Raw genomic sequence first — 24,370 nt, 5'->3', positions numbered from 1 at the left:
ATGGCTAATGATTTTTTAAAAATAAATTCAGAGCAGCTGTTGACAGCCCAGAGGGAGTGGTAAATAATTGTGGACAAAGTGCTTTGTTGTACATCCAGCCACCACTGCTGTTGCTCTAAGCCAAGGTGTGAAGCAAGCCTGTCTCCTCCCACTGAAGCGCAGAGGGCCTCCTTGGTACTGATCCTGCTTTCTCGTTGAGGGACCTAGCCGTAGTCTTGCTGGGTTTAGCACTAGGTGGAGTGAACTGTGGAAGCTCAGCTAATGTGACTGTGCTCACTGGGCATCCCTGCTATATGCTTTTTGTCACATTGTACATGAGCAAATCTAGTCAGGTATTTTCTTGGGAATCTTAAACTTCATAGTGTTCTTTGGCCAGTTTCTTTCCTAATAATTTGGGCTGATGGTGTCTTATGGTGAGATCAGAGCAGAGGGTGCCAGGACTCCTGGGTGCTGTTCCTGGCTCTGTGACCTTGGGCATGTACTGTGGCTTATCCTGTGCACTGCAGTTCGCTCAGCATTACTGAGTGCTCACTGGGGTTGTGAGGTTAAATGCTGGCGCACTGCCTGAGAAAAAGAGCTCCAGATGTGCAGAATATTATGAGCTGTTTCCCAATTGTGTGTCGTTGAAGGCAGCACCAGTAGGAGAGGATCTACTCAAAGCAACCATACGCTCCCATGCAATCACTGCTATTATTAGGTACGCTAACCTAGGACTTGGCAGACCTGGGTTCACTTCCCTCCTCTGTTGCTGACTGCCTGGGTGACCTTGGGCAAGTCACTTAGTCTCTCTGTGCCTCCATTCCTCATCTGTATAATGGGGTAATAGGGTTGCCCTGCTTCATGGGTGCAAATGAGGATAAATCCAGTAAAGATTGTGAGTGATGGGGGTCAATCAGGATCAGTGTCTCATTATGCTAGATGCTGTACAAACGTATTGTAGGGATGCTGTCCCTGCTCCAAAGAGCTTATGGGCCATTATTCTTGATTGGAGCATACAGAGTTAATAGTGGCATGCTCCAGTTCCAATTTTCCTCCTGTAACCCTTGCTTTATTCCCAGACTGCTGCTCTCTGTTTGCCGTCTTCCCCAGGCCAAGGCTATCAAGTTCCAGAAAGGAGTTGAACAGCTAGTTTGGCTCCCCAGTGGAAAGCTCCTCTGGCAGATTGGAGAACAGGGGGCCTAGAGCCGCAGAGTTCCGTAGAGTTCCGTTCCATGTCTCTTGAACTCCTGTATCCCTTGGGTTGCTTTGATGTTTCTCATGGCTGTTTGTCACTGTCTTTATGCCTTGGAGGCATGCTTCAGGACTTGGTGAAAGCATGTGCGGGGCTGATAACAGCCAGGAGAGTGTCTACATGAGCTGTCATCTTTGTGCAAAATGCACAAGAGCCTATTTTGCTGCACAGCAGTGAGAGGAATTGAGCCACTTCCCCAAGCTGGTGCATTTAAAAATAGACCCTGTGATGGTTTTAATCTGAGGCCGGCATCCACCGCTGATAGGCCTCCTTGGGGAGTTCCAGCTAATTGCCACATAAAGGCAATGAGTTTATTCTGTCTAATGAAATTAATGAAAAGTACAATAACCGTTGGTATATAAATACAGCACGACATGAACATTATCTCTGAGGGCTGTGCATGAGCAGCGTCTTCTGGATGTTCTAAATTGTAACGCTGCTGTAACAAGGATTTTGCTTCTTCCTGAATTAATTTTTCCCCTTTCAATCTGATCTGCAAACACTTCTAAATGTTCCTTGCTTTGAAACGGACTTCAGTCCACATGACTGCTGCCCATTGGAAATGCAGGTGGCAAAGCTAAAATGAAGCTAATCTCTTCTTTCTGCACTGAATGAACAAGGCTGGGGCAAGAATCAATTAGCACAGATGTTAATTTACTTTTCAACATTCCTTTCTCTCCATATTTGGGCTTCAGGGAAGAAGATGAAGGTCTTTTTCCTTCATCCCCTCACCTTATCACTTCCTGCTGGCCTTGAAGTGCTGTTGTCGCTGAATGTTGACTGTATAAACAGCACTGTGGGAATTCATCATCTGTTCCCCTGTCAATGTCTCTAAGTCAACAAGTCGAAAACATTTTTCTCACTGCCAGTCTTGGAAACTTATCCAAGGATCTGAGAGTTAGGCTGGGTTTTCCTCTCGCACATCAACTGTAATAAATGGTTGCAGATTCTGACCTCAGTGACCCCTGTGTAACCTCATTGCATTCCTTTTATGTGCTCTGGTGTAATGGATTGGAACATAGGTTAAAGGAGAGACTACAACAGGTCATACTGAAAGGGAAACTGTTGGGCTGGAGGCAGCTTATTAGTGAAGTTTTTCAGGGATCAGTCTTATTTAACATTTTCATTAATGACCTTCCCATGAAAAGTGGGACTGTGCTAATAAAATTTGGGGATTATGCAAAGTTGGAGGTATTGCCAATATGGAGGAGGATCGGAATGTCATCCGAGAAGATCTGGAGGATCTTGAAAACTGGAATAATAGATATGGGATGAAATTTAATAGTTGAAGGGCATGCACTTAGGGACTAAGAACAAGAATTTTTGCTATAATCTGGGAACATATCAGTTGGAAGTGACAGAGAGGGAGAAAGACCTGGGTGTATGGGTTGATCACAGGATGACTATTAGATGTCAATGTGATGCGCAGTCATAGAATGCATCAGGTGAGGTATTTCCAGTAGAGACAGGGAAATGTTGGTACCATTATACAAGGCACTGGTGAGACCTCACTTGGAATACTGTGTGCAGTTCTGGGCTCCCAGGTTTAAGAAAGGTGAACTCAAACTGGAATAGGTGCAAAGAAGGGCTGCTAGGATGATCCGAGGAAAAGAAAGCCTACCTTACTAGAGAAGACTCAAAGAGCTTGGCTGGTTTAGCCTAACCAAACGATGGCTATGGGGAGATATGATGGCTCTCTATAAATACATCAGAGGCATAAACACCAGAGAGGGAGAGAAGTTATTTAAGTTAAGGGCGAATATGGGCACAAGAACAAATAGAGAGAATGTGGAAATGGCCATTAACAATTTTAGGCTTGAAATTAGATGAAAGTGTCTAACCATCATAGGAGTGAGGTTCTGGAACAGCCTCCCCAGGGGAGCAGTGGGGACAAAAAACCTAGCTTGTTTTAAGACTGATAAGTTTATGAAGGGGATGGCATGATGAGATGGGATGCATGCCATTTTAGGCAGTCTGCAACTGCTAGTAGCAAATATCCCCAGCGGCCAGAGATGGGACATTAGATGTGGAGGGCTCTAAGTTACTACAGAAAATTCTTTCACAGGTGTCTAGATGGTGGGCCTTGTTGAAGTGCTCAGGATCTAACTGATCGCCATATTTGGGGTTGCGAAGGAATTTCCCCCCAGGTCAGATTGGCAGGGACCCTGGGGGGTTTTCACCTTCCTCTGCAGCGTGGGGCAGGGTCACTCGCTGGTTTGAACTAGAGTGTATTCTCTGTAACTTGCAGTTTTTAAATCAAGATTTGAGGATGTCAGTAACTCAGCCAGAAGTTATGGATCAATTACAGTAGTGCGTGGGTGAGGTTCTGTGGCCTGCAATGCTCAGGTCAGGCTAGATGATCACAATAATCTTCAGGTCTGAGTCTATAGTCAGCAATTGTTTCATGTCCCATGTAGGGACCGAATAGGCTCCAGCTTGCTCTTCGTAGCTGCATTGGCTCAGCAGGGATATGAGGAATAAAAAGTTAGCAGCGGTGGATCTGGATTTTGCCAGGGAGCAGGTCTTAGAAATCAGAGGAAGAGATTTTTACACAGTCACTTTCTGAGAGAACCAGCCTTTGTGTTGACCTGAAAATGAGATTGCTCAGCCGGCAGATCCAGCAAATGGAATGAATGGAGGTGAGGTCTGGCGGTGGGTGGGGCTGAGGCTGTCCAAAGGGAGCAGTGATTGGCGGCATGGGGGCACACCGCTTTCTTTAGGGTGTTTTCAGGCTGTGGATGCTGAACTGCAAGGGGGTTGTGAGAGGCTTTAGCTTTTGTATAAGGGAGTGAGGCTTTTAGTTTGAAAAAACAGGACAAGCTCATTAGGAGCAGCTGAGTGCCTGAAACACACATTGCTAGGGGCAGGCAGCCAAACTGAGGAGGCTAAAGTAGCTGGATATTTTGAATGATTCATTCTAGAGTAGTTTTCTGGATATTTTCTTTCTAATATTTGTATTCATCCATAGCAGATGCAATGCTGACTTTTTTTTTAATAAGTTCAATATTTTGTATCCTCTAGGCCTGAAACAAAAATAGCAGCTAGAAAATTGTAGCAAATTTCTGCTTTCAGCATTAAGTCGGAGTGTGGTCGCTATAGACATGTTCTCTGCTCCAGCATCAGTTACGGGTAGTCGCCAGCCCAGTCCATTGTTGGTTGGGAAGTGTGGGTGGGAGAGATGCTATCACAGAAGACCAGCAAATGAGGAAATCAAGCACCCAATTAAAGAACAGATTTGCCTCCAGTGACCCATTTGGGGTATTCAGTAGCTTCTGGTGAGATGGGCCTATTTGAATGAACAAAAACATTTCTGTTCATTTTTAAAGCCCCGTTAGCTCTAATTTGCTATCATTTCATTATGACATGAATACAGACAGTTTGCAACTGGAATGGGATCTCAACAAGACATGCTGATTCCGCGGTTAATAGAAGGGGAATTAACACAATCCATGTGGCCCAGTGTCACCTTTGATACAGATATTTTCTGTGCTCCCTTGCTGGATCTCTGATTCACATTCTGTGTGAGTCTCTGCTTTGACTTTGACTTTGACATGGCTTTGTCTCTCCCATGCCACAGGGTGACTAAAGAAGTGGATGCTGCCTCAAAAGAAGCCAAATCCTTTCTGAAGCAGCAAGAGAAGGAGAAACCGCAGCTAGTGGCTCCTACTTCCCTTCCGACAGTCTCTGGGTGAGTGCATGTGTTTTACATCCAGAGGGTGCCTGAGTTTGTGGGGAGGAGGGAGCCCCACTTGGTGAGTAAGGCCCAACCCTGTGCTGTTAAAGCCAAAGGAAGCTTTGCATCGACTTCAGTGGGCAGGACTGAGTGCTGGAGACCTGAGTCTGTGAGGCGCTGAGCATGCACAACTCCCAGGACTCAGTAGGACCTGAGTAGTTTCTCAGGATCAGGCTCTAATTCTGTTCTTACATCATCTCGACCCAACAGGTGATGTTAAAGGTCTGAAGGGACTGTCAGATCCACTCCATGGATCGGTGACACTCGTCCTTATGAACGACTTGAAAAACTCAGGGCAGCCTAGCTAGGGCACAAAAGAGATGCTTCCACGTTCTATTGGTGGTTTTTTTTCTAGGCCTAAGCCATCTCTTTGTGTTTGAAGAGACCTATAATGAGTTTGATCGGAATGTGGGTAGAATGAAAACCACTACATTGTTATTTCATCAGCCTAAAGCGGGTTTGAAAGGACAGTTTCTTGCTGTGAGTTAATTCTGATATTAACTGGTAGAGCTTGAGTTCTTCAGTATCTGCAGCTGGATCGTCACTCTGAAATTCTCTGTCTGAATATCGTCTTGCCCGTTAGCTAAATTGGGGAAATGTAAACATAGACCAATATGAGGACTAATGCTCCTTGGATGAGTCTGGTCCTTAGAGGAACGAATGTGTATATAAGCTTAGTATTGTCACTTGTGACAGAATCCTGGAGTAGTGTGCTTGTCATGTAGGGCAGTCTTCACAACAAAGTTAACTCTAACTTGAATCCTGTCCACACACATGCACCCTTCACTGGAATGTGGGTGCTTTGAACTCGAGTTGGCTGCCTGTCAGGAGATACAGGGCTCAAGTGAGCACAACTTGTCAGCTGTTAACATAAGAAGTGTGCAGGGTGGGCACAGATTAGCAACTCCTGCACTGCCTCCCCACAATTCCCCCTGAGTGCCAAGAAAGGACAGACAAGTTCTCTCACAATACACTTTGCAATAATGTGTAATGTGACTCAGTTTACTGTAGCGCAAAGGATCATGCCCCCAGAAGTCTTAGCACCCCACACAAATATATTGAGTGAGTAATGAGTGCACTCCTTTAAAACATTCTGCTTCTGGAGTGAATGAAGTAGGGCCAGTTGCCTATCACTAGACCCCTGCCTAGTTGAGTGAAGAGACCAGGAACAGCTTGCTGAAAACATGAACTGAGGTTGTCGAGTTGGGTGGCAGCGTGCCAGGGAGGGGAGGCATGTCATGCATGGTCTGGTGTTGTAGAGTAACATTTAGCTGCTGACCAGCAGTTTGTGGCACAGCCTAATGACTTAACACAGACAAAAGCACTTCTGACATCCCCTTCGCTGGTGTGTATGCCCCAAAACACTTTAAGCCCTACGGCATACTGTCATGATGTCAAATGCATAATATTGTGGGGCTTTGTTTAGTTCAGTGTTTGGAATGAGCTCAAGTAGAAAAAAATCAAAGGGCGCTAGACTGTTGCAAAGTCAGTCTATGCAAGTCTGTTACAGGCCCAGTGGGCACTGCTATGATATCCTAATATCATGCTGCTGTAAGCAGGCTTCCCAGTAGACTTTTACTGTACGTGAATTTCTTTGTACATGTCACTGGGGATAATCCATCCTGGTGCATTTGCTCTGACCATCCATTGGGACTCTTTCCTTTAAGCACAAAGGTAAACGTGCTTCAGAGAATTCTGCTCCCAGTTTGGAAACGAGCCAATGTACTTTCAGGTAAGAAAATTACTAACAGGCCCGATTTGTGTCTTTAAGCCGGAATAAGGCACCTATACGTTAAAAAATGCGCTCAGTTTCCAGACACTGAGCTCAGCTAGTGTCTGGGCACTGACTCTGTGTTTCTGGAGTGAGGATCTCCAGACCGCTCTGACATGAAAGCTCTGTGTGCGAGGAAAGGAGCAGTCTGGTTGAAGATGATAACATGGCCCTTTGTCTGGTCTGTTTAGCACACTGTGAGCTCTTTGGGGCAGGGACTGTCTGCCCCTTGTGTATTACATCACCTAGCACAGTGGGGCCCTGATATTGACTAATGTCTCTAGAAGCTACTGATATACAAATCCTCAGTAATTAAAGTTGTGCTGTTGTTGGAGCCTTCAGAGATCCAGTAACTGATCAATGATCCCAAAGAGGAGTATGTGTCGGTTGTGAAATGACCTGCTCTTTGACTGGATTGTACTTTTAGACCCCTGAAGTGTAAGATAGTTATAATAACGAAGAGTGGATTCTCTGTAGGCTTTTCCTCCCTCATCCTGCAAGCAGTTTGTTTTGATTCTGCATGCAGCCAGCCTGCCCCATATTTATTTATTTTCCTTTATCTAAACAGCTTGAAGTAATCCAGGAAAGCAATGGTAGCAAAATCAAACATCCTGTTCTCATCTCCACCTTAGCAAGCCCTGGTAACTAACTGGTCCTGGGGAAGGGACACTTGGAGCTGAAAATGCATTTCTGTCACGCTTGACATCCACACCAGACATGCTATAAAAAGCAATGGTTTGGGAGGGGGGCGGAGGAAGGGAGCAGTTCTGGAGAGGAGCAAACTAAACACTGGGCTTTAATTAAAGCCAGGAATAAAAGGCAACCAACCCTGTTCCCTCAGCAGAGTTTGTTCACAAGGTCAGTCCCCGGGAGCCCTTCTCTTTGGTTCCCATAGATCCGATGCTTCCCAGCCTCTTCCTTATTGCAGTCCCGATGCATTAGAGTTGTCCCACAATGACCCCCTGGCTTCTAAATTACGATTACAGACGATTGCATGGATGCCCCCAGTGATATTCATTAGTGATTTGCTGGCAAATCAGACTACCACTTTACACCACTTACCTGGTTGCATTACCATTGCGGTGCTAGTTTGTTAAAATTTACGGTCACCGCCACAAGCTGTCAGCATTTATTTGCCATCACTAAAATTGGGCAAGGGCTCTCAGCCATAAAATGCCATGCCAAAAAGCCGCATTGTTTTTCCTGCAGTATTTCTTACTGCTGTGCATCTGAGCTCGCACTGGGGAAGCCATTACAGTCTGTCTAGTCAATAACATGCACGCTTAGCTAGTCCCTAGTAGTCCTTGGTGACACAGTAGAGCCTTTGTGGTCTATAACATGAGTACTCTACTCTCTTAAAAAAGCCCTTCAGTATGCAAGGTAATGAGGATGCAAAATGAAGCTGGAGGAACCTCCACACAGGCTGCTGGAATCACATAGCATGTGAATAGCATTGACTTCAAACCAAGGGAGTTCAGCGAAAGACTGAGAAAGATCATTCCCTAATATGTGTGCCCCGATGCTTTCTTGTATCTTCCTTCACCCCTCCATATAGGCAGCCATCCATGCTGCTTGATCTGCGCCCCTTGGTTAAGGAGCAAAGTTGCTTCCACTCTGAATTTCCTCACTCTAGTAAGTTTGATTTTGCTTTAATCAGTGTATTTGATTAGAAAAGGGGCTGGGGGGAGATGTTTGTACTTGGGCTGAACATAAGCCAGGAAGGGGCAAGGGATTTTCCACCAGCTTTGTTCTCATGTTTGTTTATTACCAAAGCTGTTTGTCATTAAAGAAGGGCTTGTTCTCTCAACCCAGCTGTGCCCTCCCTGTTTAATTACAGTGCTGGGTTTGTGACCTCCCAGGCCTTTTAAAATCCACCTTTGAAGCAGGCTGGTGCCACTCCCATTGACTTCAATGGGAGGGATGCACGTTAGCATCAAGAGCTGGATTTGGCTCGCGGGGTTGTGACCTCGTTGCAGGATCAGGCTGAAAGAGATGCTGAAACTATGTGACTCCTAGCCAACCACGAGGATCTTCAATAAGAGCAAAGGCCAGAGAAATACCTGCCCAGTAAGTTCTTTTCCGGTCAAACGCTTTTCTTCCACAACCTTTGATCTCCCTGTTTGCTTCAGCCAGTTCTTCATTGGCCTGAGGAGAGTCTGCCCTTTGCTTTTAGAAACATGGAGGGGGAAAACCACTGCACAGGTGATTGCCATCCGAGCAGTACTGCGATGGGCAATGCTGACTCCCCTGCCTGCCACTGGGCCATGTGGCCGCATCCCAGCAGAAGTGCTGCCAGGCCTTGTTTCCTCACCAGCCTTAAAGGTAGTGGGAGGAGCAGCTGTGGGACTCTTTCTGGGAGGATGTGAGTGGGCTGCATCCCAAACCCCATAAACCTCAGCTAAACTTGCTCCCCAAGCGGGGCTGTTCCTAGGGTTTCTTTCCAGGGCTCCTCTGCCTAGAGATGCGCATCAGCCTCCTTTAGATCCTGGTTGGAGTTAATTGGACCCAATCCTCCTCATAAGCTCAGAAGTAATTCCTCTGGGTCTTAATGGAGCATTTTAGCACCTGAGCCTGCAGTTCCTCAACAAAAGAGTCCTGTGTTCCCAGGATCTTGGTCTCTGCCAGTCTGCTACGGAGGATGTGCAGCAGTTTGAGCGCATCCATTTTCAGAGTGGATGTTGGTTAAGGAGGCCAGTGGTACTACACCATTAAAACTGGAGCAGCAAAAGAATGCTGTGCCTCATGGCTACCACATGCTATGGTTTGCCTGGAACACTTTGCTGATTTCACAGCAGCTTGATTTGCCTCCTTTCTTCTGAACACCTGATTCCTGTGTGCTTGGGGTTGATGCTGAGCTGTCAGTCATTTAGGGGTGACAGAGCTCGCCAGTGAGGAGTGAAAAAGAAGGTCTGCCTGTAACCATCACAGTAGCACAGAGGACAAAGAGCTCGGCTTGCTTGGACTTGATTTTCTTTTTAATAGTGCACTATGTAATTGCACAGCTGAGTCCTCACTGACGATTTCAAGAACCTTGCCTGTGCTTCTCCCCGGTGCCCTGGCTGTGCTCTAGGGGGCAGTATACTCCCGGCTAGGATGAGAAATCCTGGCTCCTTGCACTGGTGCCAACTGTCTGGAGGCGAATAGTACATGACATATATATTTTTCTTCTCATAATGAGGTGAGGCTGCCAGGGTGCGACTTGTGCCCCACAGCTAGTTTTACATATTTCTTATTAATTCCACTTGGGTCTGGAAGATTAACTATTTTCAATGTGGTATTGGCTTTTCCAATGGAGCGAGCTCTATACAGGTCTCTGGTCTGTTTTTATTATTGTCATTGTTATTTCTTTGCATCTCCCTGGGCACTTTCTAATTATTCCTTGTTAGCTTCTGCTGACTATTGATTTCTTGACTGACTCCTCTTTGATCCACCAGGGCTATTGTTTTTTAATGTTACACTTTTGTTTATTACATTGAGATTAATTGCCATGGAAGGAACAGCATTTAAAGGCTGGGAAAGAATGGGTGTCATCAGCTTGACTAAACAAGGGTGCAGCTGCCTTGTTTATTATCTTGTTTAGGGCATTCCAAGCAGCATGACCCCTTGAGCATCCCCCGTTGAAGTCACCAGGAGCTGAGTCTGCTAGCACTGCACAAGACTCGCCCTAGCTGAGACTACTAACTAGGCCAGGTTATTGTTCAGGATCTCCTCCCCCCACCCCCCAGTTCCCACTGCGGGGTTGCCATTAAGCATTTTCTCAGGACTGCGGGAAAACTGGGGGAGGGGAGCCACTGAGTTTGGAGAGCTCTCTTGTTTTCCCCTCCTTTGTGTTTGGTACATTGGGCTCAAAGCAAAGAATGCAGCCAACATCTTCCTCCAAGAGGGAGATCACGGATCCTCAGTCTCCTCTCTCTTGCCCATGTGCGGAATGGGTAAAACTCCACCCGCTTGGATGGAGTGATGCCTGAGTCACGGCAGGGTGAGATGAGAATATGGCCCCCTGGCGCCCTGCCCCACTGCCAGTTTCGCAAGTGTGTGGTGGGGGTTAACTTTGGCTTAGCAGAGCCCAGGCTGCTCCATGCCTCATTGTATTTCTTTGCCTTGATCGGCCTGAGGAGGTTCCCCAGACCAGGCTAACTGGGATCAGCTGTTTCTTTTCCTACTCTTGTCTGACCTCAGCAGAATGGAATCTCAGCTATTTGAGGACTTAAACTCTCTAAAGCATCTGTCTTATAAAATACAAACAACCCCCTCCAAACTGGGTCCTTTGATAGTTCTCTGATGAAAGTTGGGGGGCAGTTTTCCCTCCAGGCAGCAGGGGTTCCGAGAAGCCTGCTCTCCTCTACTTCCATCTCCTGTGTCACATGCATTTCTCTCTCTCTGAGAACTGTGGTGGAAACCAGCTGCTAATGGAGCTGGCTGTATTTTTATTCTGGACCATTTGCAAACATGCAGAGGGAGCCCCCTGTATCTTCTCATGCTGGGCATTGCCGTATTGGAATGGGAAGTGAGGGAAAGCATTGCCTAATGGTTAAAGCATGGCACTGGCAGTTGGGTGCTAATAGTGTCTTTGTTTCAAATTGACATGGCTTAGGGTGTCTCCACCAAGGTGGTGATGCAGTCTGTTCTGCTTTTGTAGTGCCTCTTTCCTTATGGACATGGTGCATATTTCCTTCACAGGAAGATAATGTTATACATTCTGCTTTCCTCCAATTAATGTCTGGGAGCCTTTTGGATAACAGGAAGCCACATCAATCCTGTCCTCCCTCTCAGAATATAAACTGGGTTAAGAGAGGGAGAAGCTGCGCCGTAGTGTGATAAAGGGACATCTTTGACTGCAGCATATCTAGCACTCCACCAAATGTTCTTTGCCTTGAATTCCTTCTCTTCCCTGTTGGAATGTAGATAGCCTGGCATAGAGAGCACTGGGTAGGTGACATTGTCAAGTCTGCTTGTTCTCTGCACGCTTGATTTGCCTCCAGGGTTTTACTCTCTCCTGCTGGCTACAGGTTTAGAAAATGGAACTGATCAAGTTGGCTCAGGTGGCATTTTGAATGAAGTTGTCTTCTTGGGTTGAGTTGTGAAACTTGTTGGCTACAAGTGCTGGTTTCTCCCTTCCCATCTGAGTGAGCACTTTCAAACCCTTCCTAACACTTTGGGGTCTCAGCCCATCAGGTCTGTTGCCGACGCTCTGCTCGTTAAAGCAGATTTACTGCTGGGGATAGTTGCCATATTAACAGCCCCTCTGTTGAGCTAGGTAACAAGTACAGCTTGGGCGCAAGCTTCCCTCTGCCAGCATGCCTCAGTCCTGATCTGGAGGGGCCTGCTGCTAGAACTCAGCGGGGAATTAATTTTCCTGGAGCACCTCTGCTGAAGAGCCTGTTCGGTTAGTGATGTGCACAGCATGGACCCCAAGACTGAGACTCCCCAGCAAGCTTCACATAAGCGTCCAAGCAGCTGTTTGATGCTACCAACCTTTATTGACTGCTGGCCTGCGGTAGATTGAAATATATGAAATGGCCAAGGGGACTTGGCCCTGGTTAACTTTAATAATGTGAATGGTTTCCCTTTTCCCAAAAGCTACAGGAAGGCTGACGGGAGATCCCAGACCTGCAGTGAGTGTAAAAAGGCAAAGTAAATGTGTCCCTCTATTCCTATAGCCAAGGGGGCTCCCAAATGGGAAGCTCTCTCTGATTGGAGGGGAGCTTTTCCACCATGCCATGCTGCTGGGGGTGTGGTGTGCAGCATGCCATGATGCTTGTGTTCCGATGGGTGATCAGCTGTAATACTTTGGAAGCTATTTGGAGTACGTTTGGCAGCGATGTAGGGGTTAAAAATGAAAAAGAAAAGGCTGCTGTAGATTTCATCTCATGGCTTTCCTAATGCAAAGCCAGTGGGAATTCTGCCAACAGCCTTAATTTCCCCCCTCCTGGCTAGAGGCAGGCTGACCTTTCCGGCACTTAAGGAACTCTGTCCCTGCCTCTGCTGCTAACTTGGAGAAGCTTTGCAAGGGAGTGGAGGTGTGAGCTCATGAAAGAGGAGGATATTAAACTGGCTTGGGAGAGGGGCGAAAGGGATGCTTTCTAAACCGATCCTACTGTTTGATTGCATGATGGCTGGCACACAGCATGACCATCTTTACACCATGCAACCGTCTCGGTGCAGCGGGTGGAACAACTGTTCAAGACGATCTGATAGAGCAACTGGTGCATGGGGAGCTCTGTATGGATCGTGTGGTTTGGGGACTGGATTGGGCCTTGGGAGATCTGTGTCAGTTCTCAGCTCTGCCACAGAGTGCCATGGACAGGACACTTAATCCCTATGTCTCAGTTCCCCATCTGTACAATGCTATACACCTGCCTGACTACAGTAGGTTCTGCTTAATAGTAGCCCGGATATTAATAGCGTTTTGCCGGGCACCAATCCTGGCCCATTGACTTTAATGTTAATGGGATTCAGATATTGGCACTTGCATGTTGCTCATTAGCAACATTTTTTGGAAGAAAGGCCTCACCTGCAGGCAGGTTTGCAAGGCTGCAACCAGGGAAGGGAGCACTGGGACGTGTGGAGCATCCCCTGCAGGCCGGTTTGCAGGGCTGCAGCTAGGGCAAATGGGCTGGCATGTGCCTTCCCTTGCTGCAGCCAGTGCTCAGCCCCTGCCAATGCTGCCATCTGGGGCTGCAGCCCCAGAAACCTGCCTGCACACAGGCTCCATACAGGAGGTAAGGGCAGGGAAGGCTATGGGCAGGGCAGTAGTGGTGAGAGGGGCTGCACCTGGGGAAGGCATGTCATCGTGCTTCGTCCCTGGCTGCTGCTGCCTTACAGGCCTGACTTCCACTTAATAGCAACTTTCTGCTGGCAACCGAGAGGTTGCTTATAGGCAGAACCTACAGTATATACCATCTTGCCATCCTCTGACTGCCCTGTTTATTTGAAGTGCAAGCCTTTCAGGGCAGTGACTGCTTCTCAGTATGTACCGCACCTAGCAGTCTGGGGGCCTGCTCTCTGTTAGGGCCTCTAGTTGCTGCTGTAATACAAATCATGGTGTCTCGGTTTCCATCTCTGCTTGATGCACTAGACTGGGCTTCAGATTCCCCCACTGCCTCTTGTCAATGGATCATACAATCTAGGCCCTTTTGCTTTTTTGAGTTGCAGTTACTTTAAGACAGCACCGTGATGGTATTTTTCCCTTCTCCCTCCCCACTGTTTGGACTAACCCTATGGAAAGCTGGAACAGATCCCTGTTCCTTTCTCTCCCTGAAACGTGCATGGTGCTTTATTGGAAGGCCTGGCCATGAGTGCCTGGCCATTGCATTGTGGGAAATTTTCCACACACACACGCTCGCGCTCTCTCTCTCTCACTTTCCCCAGTCGAAAGAGTGCTGGAGCCTTTGTGTTGGAAACCAAGCCACTTCTAGAGAATTACATGGACTCTGCAAATAGATTTGTAAAAAATACGTCAGGCATTTTGGGCCTTCTCTAAAGACCAAGCCAAGTCACCCAGCGCTGCTTTCTGTTTCCTCTCTTTCGTGTTACATGGCTGTTGCATTTGAGCAGTCTGGAGAATTCTTTAAAGGGGAAGTTACACATGGCCAGCACTGTGCGATCAGGATGTGTGGTGGTTCTCTATAGGTCCAGACTGGATTGTAGGGCAGGGAATAGGATCTCTTTCTGCTCCTGGAGGAATGAGTAGTTTATCTGCCTGGCTCTCTTCCTAAACCTCCAGTGGGGTAGCAGAATATTAGCATGAGCTTCTTGGTCCTAGGCAGCAAATGATGTTGTGGGGCGATCTGTCCTCATCCTTCTTTTTCAATGCAAACAAATCTCTTTATAGCCGCTCCTGTAAAAAGTGTCCGCTCCCCGAGCACTGGGCAAGCTCTGGGTTGGGACAGCGCTGCTGTTTTAAGGAGTGTTCTGCCTTCTTAATGGAACGGCATAATTGTTTTCAAACGTAGGCTTGTATCCCAGGTTAACTGGGAGTTCCTGAAATCACCTATGATATCTTGCTGCTCTGTATGCTTTATTGATTGCGTCTGCATCGCATGGGTATCCACACAGCACTGACTTAGCTCCCTTGAAATCTCATCCTAACAGATATGAGGTTCAGTGTAAAGCTTGGGATGGATTCTCTTCTTTGATTGTTCCAAAACACTGAGGAAGTTTGGGTGGAAGGGACCCAGGATGTTGCACAAAGATGCTATTGCTCCTCTTGGCCCAGATGGTTACCCAGCATTTGGGGCCACTTGGGTGCTCCACTAGGAGGAGAAATTGACTGTTGTCTCTGATGCAGTCCTGTTTATTTACAAAGAATGTACACAAAGTCCTAATTCTCTGAACGCAGTAGGATCAAGCAACAGGAAACAGTTTCCTTGTTCACAACTCCAAGCCTGCCTTTCCAGCTCTGCCCCAAAAACTTTCTTTCAGCTTTCTCTCTGGGTCTCAGTACCAGAGCTTTGCTTGCTCTCTCCTGTTTTCAGGCTGCTTTCTGTTGCTCTCTCTATCTGCTCTTGGTTTCTTTTTCATCCACACAGACAGCTGCAACAAAATCAGACCCTGTGTTTTCATTCAGTCTAGTCTTTGTGCAGTGGCTTCCATTGTTTTAGCTCTCGTTAAACAAAGGGACATTTAATTGTTCCCACATTTAAGGTGAGTGGAAACCAGATAACATAGCCATCAGTTTCAGTGACCTTTGTGACTGCCTGCAGATGAGACATGCTTGCCAGGAGCCACCCAACCTCCAGCATAACAATCCTAAGTTATTTGGCTAGATCCCAGACTCTTCTTCCACCCACTTCTGTTCACAGACTACTCCTGCCTGGGATGGGAATGTGCACAGTTTCCAATATCCTAGTACCGTAGTGACCTGTGGGTTATTCTAGGCCACTGCATGTTTCCGTAAGCAATGCTATGGTGGAGAGCACCATCCAAATGCCTATAAACAAACTGAATGTCCTGCTTGGGCATGAGATTCTATCTGAATTGTTCCATAGGGAGCCAACAAGATGATGCTGACTGGATTGTGAACCTAAATCCAAATTGTGCTCTGGCCCTTGGTTAGGGGGTGGCATAAACTGAGGGGCCTTGGGTTTAAAAACTCAAGCAGAAATGTGTTTATTTCTTGTGCATGTGCCACTCTGGTTCTAGGGGTTTCACTCACTTAGATTTTAACAGCCAGGAGAGTGGGATGGTGAGAGATCAGCCACTGCAAATATTCAGTCTCCTGATTTTCTGTCTCAAGAGTCGGCTAATGGAAAGAGCCTGAGACGAGACCACAGCTGCCCCAGAAACTCTGAAGCGACTCTCAGTAGGATTCAGTGCTTGTAAAAACCGTTTGCTGTATGATTTTCCCCCCATGCAACAGCCACAGGCTGTCGTTGCAGGGCAGCAACGATTGCCAGCTAAGGACTCTGCTTGTTTTATGTGGCCTGTGTTGTGTGTAATTTTACTACAGGGGAGAGCCATTAACTATAGCCCTGGCAATGTAAGCCAGATTGATGGCTTTACAGTGAATGCTTCTCAGGCCAGTGTGGAAAGCTGATTCTTTTAGGGTGCCCGTATATTTAGAGTTTATGGGGTCGCATCATATTTCACAGCCAAGTACCATGTAGGAAAAAACATCTCAGTGCGCTGTTCTGTAGTCAAAGTAGGACCGGATGGTGGGCAGCTGGGCAGAGTGCTAAGCAGAGCCTGGCCTCGAGTGTCCTCTGGATCCCTGGGAGCTCTGCAGCCCTGCTGGCCAGAGGTTGCCAGCAAGCTCAGGCTTAGGCCTTATCTGTGCTTGGAAGGGGACCTGAAGCAGCTCGGACGCTCTCTAGCCAGCTGATCTGAATGGTCCCAAGCCACGTTAAAGGTGTTTGAAGTGAGGTCACTGCCTGAGTGACTTGACTGTAGTTTTGGCATGTCCCCTCTGGTTAGCTATACTGGGTTTTAAACGTCTCAGTCTGAAGTAGTTTTAAATGTTCAGTAATGCTGCCTCGGGACATGCAGGCCCTTCCCATACACACACATGGCCTCGGAGCTGCCATTCGATTTCTGGAGAAGCGGCCAAAAAATTATCTTTTTAAATGGGGAGCTGTGCCTGCCATCCCCGCCAGGAGCAGAGTCTTGTGAGGAAAAGCTCTAAGCACCAGCCCATGACTTTATCTTGGGGGTAGAGCCGGGGATGCCTGCACAGACTTGTGATATCTGCAGCGATACGATGTTTGACATGCTGGTTCAGAGAACCCACCACTGGTTCTTGTTATGTCTTTTGTCAAAAACTGGATCTATTTATATCTAAGAGAAAGAAATGGAGGAGGGGATACTTGAGCTTTGTTCTGGTGGGTTTTATTCACATGTCACACATTTGTATTTATACCAGTGTCGTCATAATGGCCTGTTGCTTTGTTTCTCCTTGTTTAACTTTCTCTCCAAATCACTATCTCTGTGTTTGAGGATGAACCGTGGCTGATCTTCTGTGACACTTCTCGTCTTGAGCATGGAGGGGTGAACTCTGGAGTGATTCATCTAGTCCCCCCTCCTACATGAAGGGCAGTGTCATAGCAAGCTGTCATGCTGTTGTGCGAGTAGATCTCTCATACGCACCTTAAGTGCAGATCTGTCGCTCACACGCACATACAGTGTTATGTGACAAGTCTAGAAACACAGAGTGTGCAGGAATAAAGGGTTCTGAACGTGAAGTGCTAGTAAAACACAAAGCGGGGGAGAGGGATGCAATCAGTCCAGAGTAGCATAATGCTTCATGAGCATTGGGGCATCAGGCTGATGGTTGTGCCGTGCACCCAAGATCCATGGGAGATCTGGTGTTCCACAATAGGTAACCAACCATTTAAAAAAGTAATAAGTTCATAGATTCGAAAGCCAGAAGGACCATTGTGATCATCTAGTCTGACCTCTTGTATAACAAAAGCCAGAGAACTGCCCCAAAATAATGCTTAAAGGAGATCTTTTTAAAGAACATCCTATCTTGATTTAAAAATTGCCAGTGATGGAAAATTCACCACAACCTTTGGTACCTTGTTCCAATGGTTAATATCTCTCTCTCTCTCTCTCAAAAATTTATCCTCTATTTCCCAGTCTGAATTTGTCTAGCTTCAACCTCTAGCCATTGGATCATGTTATATCTTTCCCTGCTGGACTGAAGAGCCCATTGTTAAATAGTTGTTCCCCATGTAGGTATTTATAGACTGTAATCAAGTTACCCCTTACCCTTCTCTTTGTTAAAATAGATTAAGTTCCTTGATTCTACCACTATAGGGCCGATTTTCTAATCCTTTGATCATTCTCATGGCTCTTCTCTGATCCCTCTCCAATTTTTCAACACCCTTCTTGAATTTTGGACACCAGAACTGGACACGGTATTCCAACGACTGTCACACCAGTGCCAAATACAGAGGTAAACTAACTTCTCTACTCCTACTTGAGGTTCCTCTGTTTATGCATGCCAGGATTGCATTAGCCCTTTGGCCACATTGTTGCATGATTATCTACCGCAATTCCCATATCTTTTTCAGAATCACGGTTTCCCATGATAGAGCCCCCCATCCTGTAAGTATGGCCTACCATCTTTGTTCCCAGATGTACACATTTACATTTACCCCATTAAAACACACATTGGTTTCTGCCAGTTTGCTGGGCAGTCCAGATCGCTCTCAATCAGTGACCTGTCCTCTTCGTTATTTACCACTCCCCCAATTTTTGTGTCATCTGCAAACTTTACCAGTGATAATTTTGTTTTCTTCCAGGTCTTGATAAAAATATTAAATAGTGTAGGGCCAAGAACAGATCCCCGTTGGACCCCACTGTAAACATACCTGTGTGATAATGATTTCCCATTTACAATAACATTTTGAGGCCTATCAGTTAGCCAGTTTTTAATCCAATTAATGTGCCATGTTAATATAATCTAGTTTTTTTTAATCAAAACCTTTTGTGGTACCAAGTTAAATGCCTTACAGACATCTAAGTAGATATCCACACTATTACCTTCATCAACCAAACTTGAATCTTATCAACAAAGAAAGATATCAAGTTAGTGTGATAGGATCTATTTTTCATAAACCCATGTTGATTTGCATTAATTATATTATCCTCCTTTAATTTCCATATCAGCCACACCATTATCTGGCCTGGGATCGATGTCAAACTGACAGACCTATAATTACCTGGGTCATTCTATTTACCCTTTTTAAATATTGGTACAACATTAGGTTTCTTCCAGTCTTCTGGGATTTCCCCATTGTTCCAAGACTTATTGAAAATCAACATTAACAGTCCTGTGATTTCCTCAGCCAATTATTTTAAAACTCTTGGATGCAAATTCTCTGAACCTGCTGATTTTAAAATGTCTAACTTTAGCAGCAGCTGTTTAATATCCTCCAGAGATAATAGTGGAATGGAAAGAGGGTTTTCATAACCTTATGATGAGAATATACATCATCTGTTTTTTCCCCAAATATAGAACAGAAATATTTATTGAACATTTCTTCCTTTTCTACATTTTTATGGGTAATTTTACCATTTCCATCTAGTAATGGTCCAATACCTTTATCAAGATTTTTTTATTCCTTATATGCTTAAAAAACTCTCCTATTTCCTTCAACCGTGCTAGCCATAGGTCCCTTTGTGTCCCTTTGCTTCCTTTATCAGTTTCCTACAGTTCCTGGATTTTGATTTATATTCATTACTATCAACTTCCCCTTTCTTCCATTTGTTTTATAAATATATATATATATTTTTTTACAGTTTCCTTCATTTCCTCTCTAAACCTGGTCAGATATTACCCAATACAACCTTCTTTCTCGATCGTGGCTTTTTGGGCATCTAGAAAAGTGTTTGTAAACAATTCCCAATTCTCATTCATAGACTCATAGACTCATAGACATTAAGGTCAGAAGGGACCATTATGATCATCTGGTCTGACCCCCTGCATGCTGCAGGCCGCAAGACCCTTCCCTGGACTCTACCGTTGAAGCCCCCAATCCTGTGTTTTAGTGACTTAAATCGGCTGAGACCCTCCTGCTAGTGATCCCTGCCCCATGCTGCGGAGGAAGGCGAAAAACCTCCAGAGGCTCAGCCAATCTACCCTGGAGGAAAATTCCTTCCCGACCCCAAATATGGCGATCAGTAATACCCCGAGCATATAGGCAAGAGTCTCTAGCCTGACCCTTGTTGGCCATTATGCTGTTCATGTACCATTGCTTGGTTTTCCTTGGCTACTATGTTTTATCATTAAACCATTCCCTCCATAAACTCATCCAACTTAATCTTAAAACCAGACAGGTCCGTCGCCCCCACCGTTTCCCTCGGAAGGCCGTTCCAATATTTCACCCCTCTGATGGTCAGAAACCTTCGTCTAATTTCAAGCCTAAACTTCCCCCCGGCCAGTTTGTATCCATTCGTTCTCGTGTCCACATTAGTACTAAACTGGAATAATTCCTCTCCCTCCCTTGTATTAACCCCTCTGATATATTTAAACATAGCAATCATATCCCCCCTCAGCCTTCGCTTTGTCAGACTAAACAACCCAAGCTCCTCTAATCTCTTTTCATATGACAGGTTTTCCATTCCTCTGATCATCTTAGTCGCCCTTCTCTGCACCCGTTCCAGTTTGAGTTCATCTTTTTTAAACATGGGAGACCAGAACTGCACACAGTACTCCAAATGAGGTCTCACCAGCGCCTTATACAACGGAAGCAGGACCTCCCTATCTCTACTAGATATACCTCGCCTAATACATCCCAAGACCGCATTGGCTTTTTTCACCGCCACGTCACATTGCCGACTCATAGTCATCCTGCGGTCCACAAGGACCCCTAGGTCCTTCTCCTCTTCCGTTACTTCTAACCAATGCGTCCCCATCTTGTAACTAAAATTGTTATTATTCGTCCCCAAGTGCATCACCTTACACTTTTCACTATTAAATTTCATCCTATTTCTGATACTCCAATTCACAAGCTCATTCAAGTCTCCCTGCAGAGTATCCCTATCCTCCTCCGAGTTTGCAACTCCTCCCACCTTCGTATCATCCGCAAACTTTATCAGCCCACTCTTGCAATCGGTCCCGAGGTCAGTTATAAATAGATTAAATAAGATGGGTCCCAAAACCGAACCTTGAGGCACTCCACTAGTAACCTCCCTCCAACCCGACAATTCACCCTTTAATACGACCCGCTGCATTCTCCCCATTAACCAATTCCCTATCCACCTCTGGATTTTCATATCGATCCCCATGTTTTTCATTTTAACCAATAGTTCCTCATGGGGTACTGTATCAAACGCTTTACTGAAATCCAGGTATATTAGGTCCACCGCATTTCCCTTATCTAATAAGTCCGTTACTTTCTCAAAGAAGGAGATCAGATTCGTTTGGCACGATCTGCCCTTCGTAAAACCATGCTGTAATTTATCGCATTTGCCATTAACTTCAAGGTCCTCAACTAGTTTCTCTTTCAGAATCTTCTCCAGCACCTTGCACACTACTGATGTTAAACTAACAGGCCTATAGTTACCCGGGTCACTTTTTTTCCCTTTCTTGAAAATAGGAACCACATTGGCTATTCTCCAGTCTAACGGGACTACCCCCGAGTTTACAGATTCATTAAATATAGTCGCTAATGGGCCTGCTATTTCCCGCGCCAATTCCTTCAATATTCTCGGATGAAGATCGTCCGGTCCACCCGACTTAGTCCCATTAAGGCGTTCTAGTTTTGTTTCTACCTCGGATGCGGTAATCCCCCATCCCGTATGCCCCTCTGTAACGGTGCTAGTATCCCTAATACCTTCATTGGCCTCATTAAACACCGATGCAAAATATTCATTGAGATATTGCGCCATGCCTAGATTATCTTTAATCTCCTCTCCGGCTATAGTCTTCAGCGGTCCCACTTCTTCTTTCTTTGCTTTCTTCCTATTTATATGGCTGTAAAACCTCTTACTATTACTTTTAATTCCCCTCGCTAAGTCCAACTCTTCCCGGCCTTTGGCCTTTCTCACTCTATCTCTACATTCTCTGACTTCGCTAAGGTAAGTTTCCTTACTGATCCCTCCCCTCTTCCACTCTTTGTACGCTTTCTGTTTTTTCCTAATCGCCCCTTTCAGCCGGTCGCTCATCCAGCTCGGTCTAAGTCTCTTGCTTAGTAATCTTTTTCCCTTTTTGGGGATACAGGCCTCTGACAGCTCTTGCATCTTTAACTTAAAGTAATCCCAGGCTTCTTCTGCCTTTAGGTCCCTTAATACGTTTGCCCAATCCACTTCCCTTACCAGTCCCCTTAATTTGTTAAAATTGGCCTTTTTAAAATTATAAACCCTAGTCTTTGACTTAATTCTGGTACTCTTTCCATTTAGTTTAAAGCGAATTAGCTCATGATCACTGGAGCCCAAGTTGTCCCCCACTACCACTTCCTCAACAAGGTCCTCACTACTTACCAGAATCAAATCTAAAATGGCCTCCCCCCTCGTCGGCTCAGCTACCACTTGATAAAGGAATTGATCCGCAAGCACATCTAGGAACATCTGAGCCCTATTATTGCTACTAGTGTTTGTTCCCCAGTCTATATTCGGGAAGTTAAAGTCCCCCATAATTACACAGTTTCTATTAGTATTTACCTCCCTTAAATTCATATTTTTCTGTTCACATTTTTCTGATTTAAATTCTTTCTGCCAGCTGATTTGGCTCATAATTGTTTTCAGCTGTGTGAAATTAGCCCTTTCAAAGCACCAAATATATATATTTACTGGTTTGACCTTTATTCTGCTTGCTCTTCATAAATATGATCAAGTCTATGATCCCTTGTATCTAAGCTACCATTCATTTTTAGTTCTGTGATCAGTGCCTCTTTATCTGTCAGGACTTGATCTAACAGAGAATTCCCCCATGTTGGTTGCAACACTTTCTGAGTTAGGAAATTGTCCTATTATATTATAGAATGTTTAGAAATTCCAAGCATGTTTTACTACTGGCAGCATGAGATTTCCAGCATATGTCACTCAAATTGAAGCCCCAGTGATCACGTCGCTTGTTTTTCCTGCACATTTCAGATAGGTGCATAAGGAGGTGGTCGTCCTGTTCCCTAGTGTGATGTGGTGGCCTGTAGCACACCAACTAATACCTTATCTTGTGTTTTATCTGTTAGGACATTGATCCAGAAGCATGCAAGTAAAGAAAACTAGGCTTAAAGCCTTCTGGATGAACTGATGTACATCCCCTAGTGCAGTAAATAAAACCGAACTGCACAGATGAGCATTGAAAATTAGCAACCTTTTCATTTCTTTTTATTTAGTCTTTATATTAGTCGGCAACAATAAAATGTCAGCATCAGCTAGTGCTTCTCAAAGCAAGATTTGAAGGGCTGATGCGAGTTGGTAGACTTCTGAATTGAAGCCCAGTGATTCATTTCAGTGCAGTTAAGGAATTATGATGTGATTGGAATAACAGAGACTTGGTGGGATAACTCACATGACTGGAGTACTGTCCTGGATGGATATAAACTGTTCAGGAAGGACAGGCAGGGCAGAAAAGGTTGTATGTATATAAGGTTGCATTGTATGTAAGAGAACAGTATGACTGCTCAGAGCTTCGGTATAAAACTGCAGAAAAACCTGAGAGTCTCTGGATTAAGTTTAGAAGTGTGAGCAACAAGGGGGATGTTGTGGTGGGAGTCTGCTATAGACCACCAGACCAGGGGGGTGAGGTGGACGAGGCTTTCTTCTGGCAACTAACAGAAGTTACTAGATCACAGGCACTGGTTCTCATGGGAGACTTCAATCACCCTGATATCTGCTGGGAGAGAAATACAGCAGTGCACAGACAATCCAGGAAGTTTTTGGAAAGTGTAGGGGACAGTTTCCTGGTGCAAGTGCTGGAGGAACCAACTAGGGGCAGAGCTCTTCTTGACCTGCTGCTCACAAACAGGGAAGAATTAGTAGGGGAAGCAAAAGTGGATGGGAACCTGGGAGGCAGTGACCATGAGATGGTTGAGTTCAGGATCCTGACACATGGAAGAAAGGAGAGCAGCAGAATACGGACCCTGGACTTCAGAAAAGCAGACTTTGACTCTCAGGGAACTGATGGGCAGGATCCTCTGGGAGAATAACATGAGGGGGAAAGGAGTCCAGGAGAGCTGGCTGTATTTTAAAGAATCCTTATTGAGGTTGCAGGAACAAACCATCCCGATGCGTAGAAAGAATAGTAAATATGGCAGGCGACCAGCTTGGCTAAACAGTGAAATCCTTGCTGATCTTAAACGCAAAAAAGAAGCTTACAAGAAGTGGAAGATTGGACAAATGACCAGGAAGGAGTATAAAAATATTGCTCAGGCATGCAGGAGTGAAATCAGGAAGGCCAAATCACACTTGGAGTTGCAGCTAGCAAGAGATGTTAAGAGTAATAAGAAGGGTTTCTTCAGGTATGTTGACAACAAGTAAAAAGTCAAAGAAAGTGTGGGCCTCTTACTGAATGAGGGGGGCAACCTAGTGACAGAGGATGTGGAAAAAGCTAATGTAATCAATGCTTTTTTTCCCTCTGTCTTCACGAACAAGGTCAGCTCCCAGACTACTGCACTGAGCAGCATAGCATGGGGAGGAGGTGACCAGTCCTGTGTGGAGAAAGAAGTGGTACAGGACTGTTTAGTAAAGC

The 24,370-nt window shown here is 45.6% G+C and overlaps 1 protein-coding gene across 2 annotated transcripts in view; it reads left to right on the top strand.

Annotated features, from left to right (window-relative positions):
• Positions 1–24,370, top strand: part of CFDP1 (craniofacial development protein 1) — a 139,501-nt gene that overhangs the window by 33,050 nt on the left and 82,081 nt on the right. For both annotated transcript variants that reach the window (XM_054049262.1, XM_054049261.1), the window contains exon 5: positions 4,809–4,919. In XM_054049262.1, the coding sequence (XP_053905237.1) occupies positions 4,809–4,919 (111 nt within the window). The remainder of the gene's footprint in view (positions 1–4,808; positions 4,920–24,370) is intronic.

Source organism: Malaclemys terrapin, chromosome 14, assembly GCF_027887155.1.
Source record: "Malaclemys terrapin pileata isolate rMalTer1 chromosome 14, rMalTer1.hap1, whole genome shotgun sequence".
In the NCBI taxonomy this organism is placed as follows: domain Eukaryota; kingdom Metazoa; phylum Chordata; order Testudines; family Emydidae; genus Malaclemys; species Malaclemys terrapin.
The sequence above is the reverse complement of the archived record's forward strand: the minus strand, read 5'-3'. Positions and strand labels throughout refer to the sequence as shown.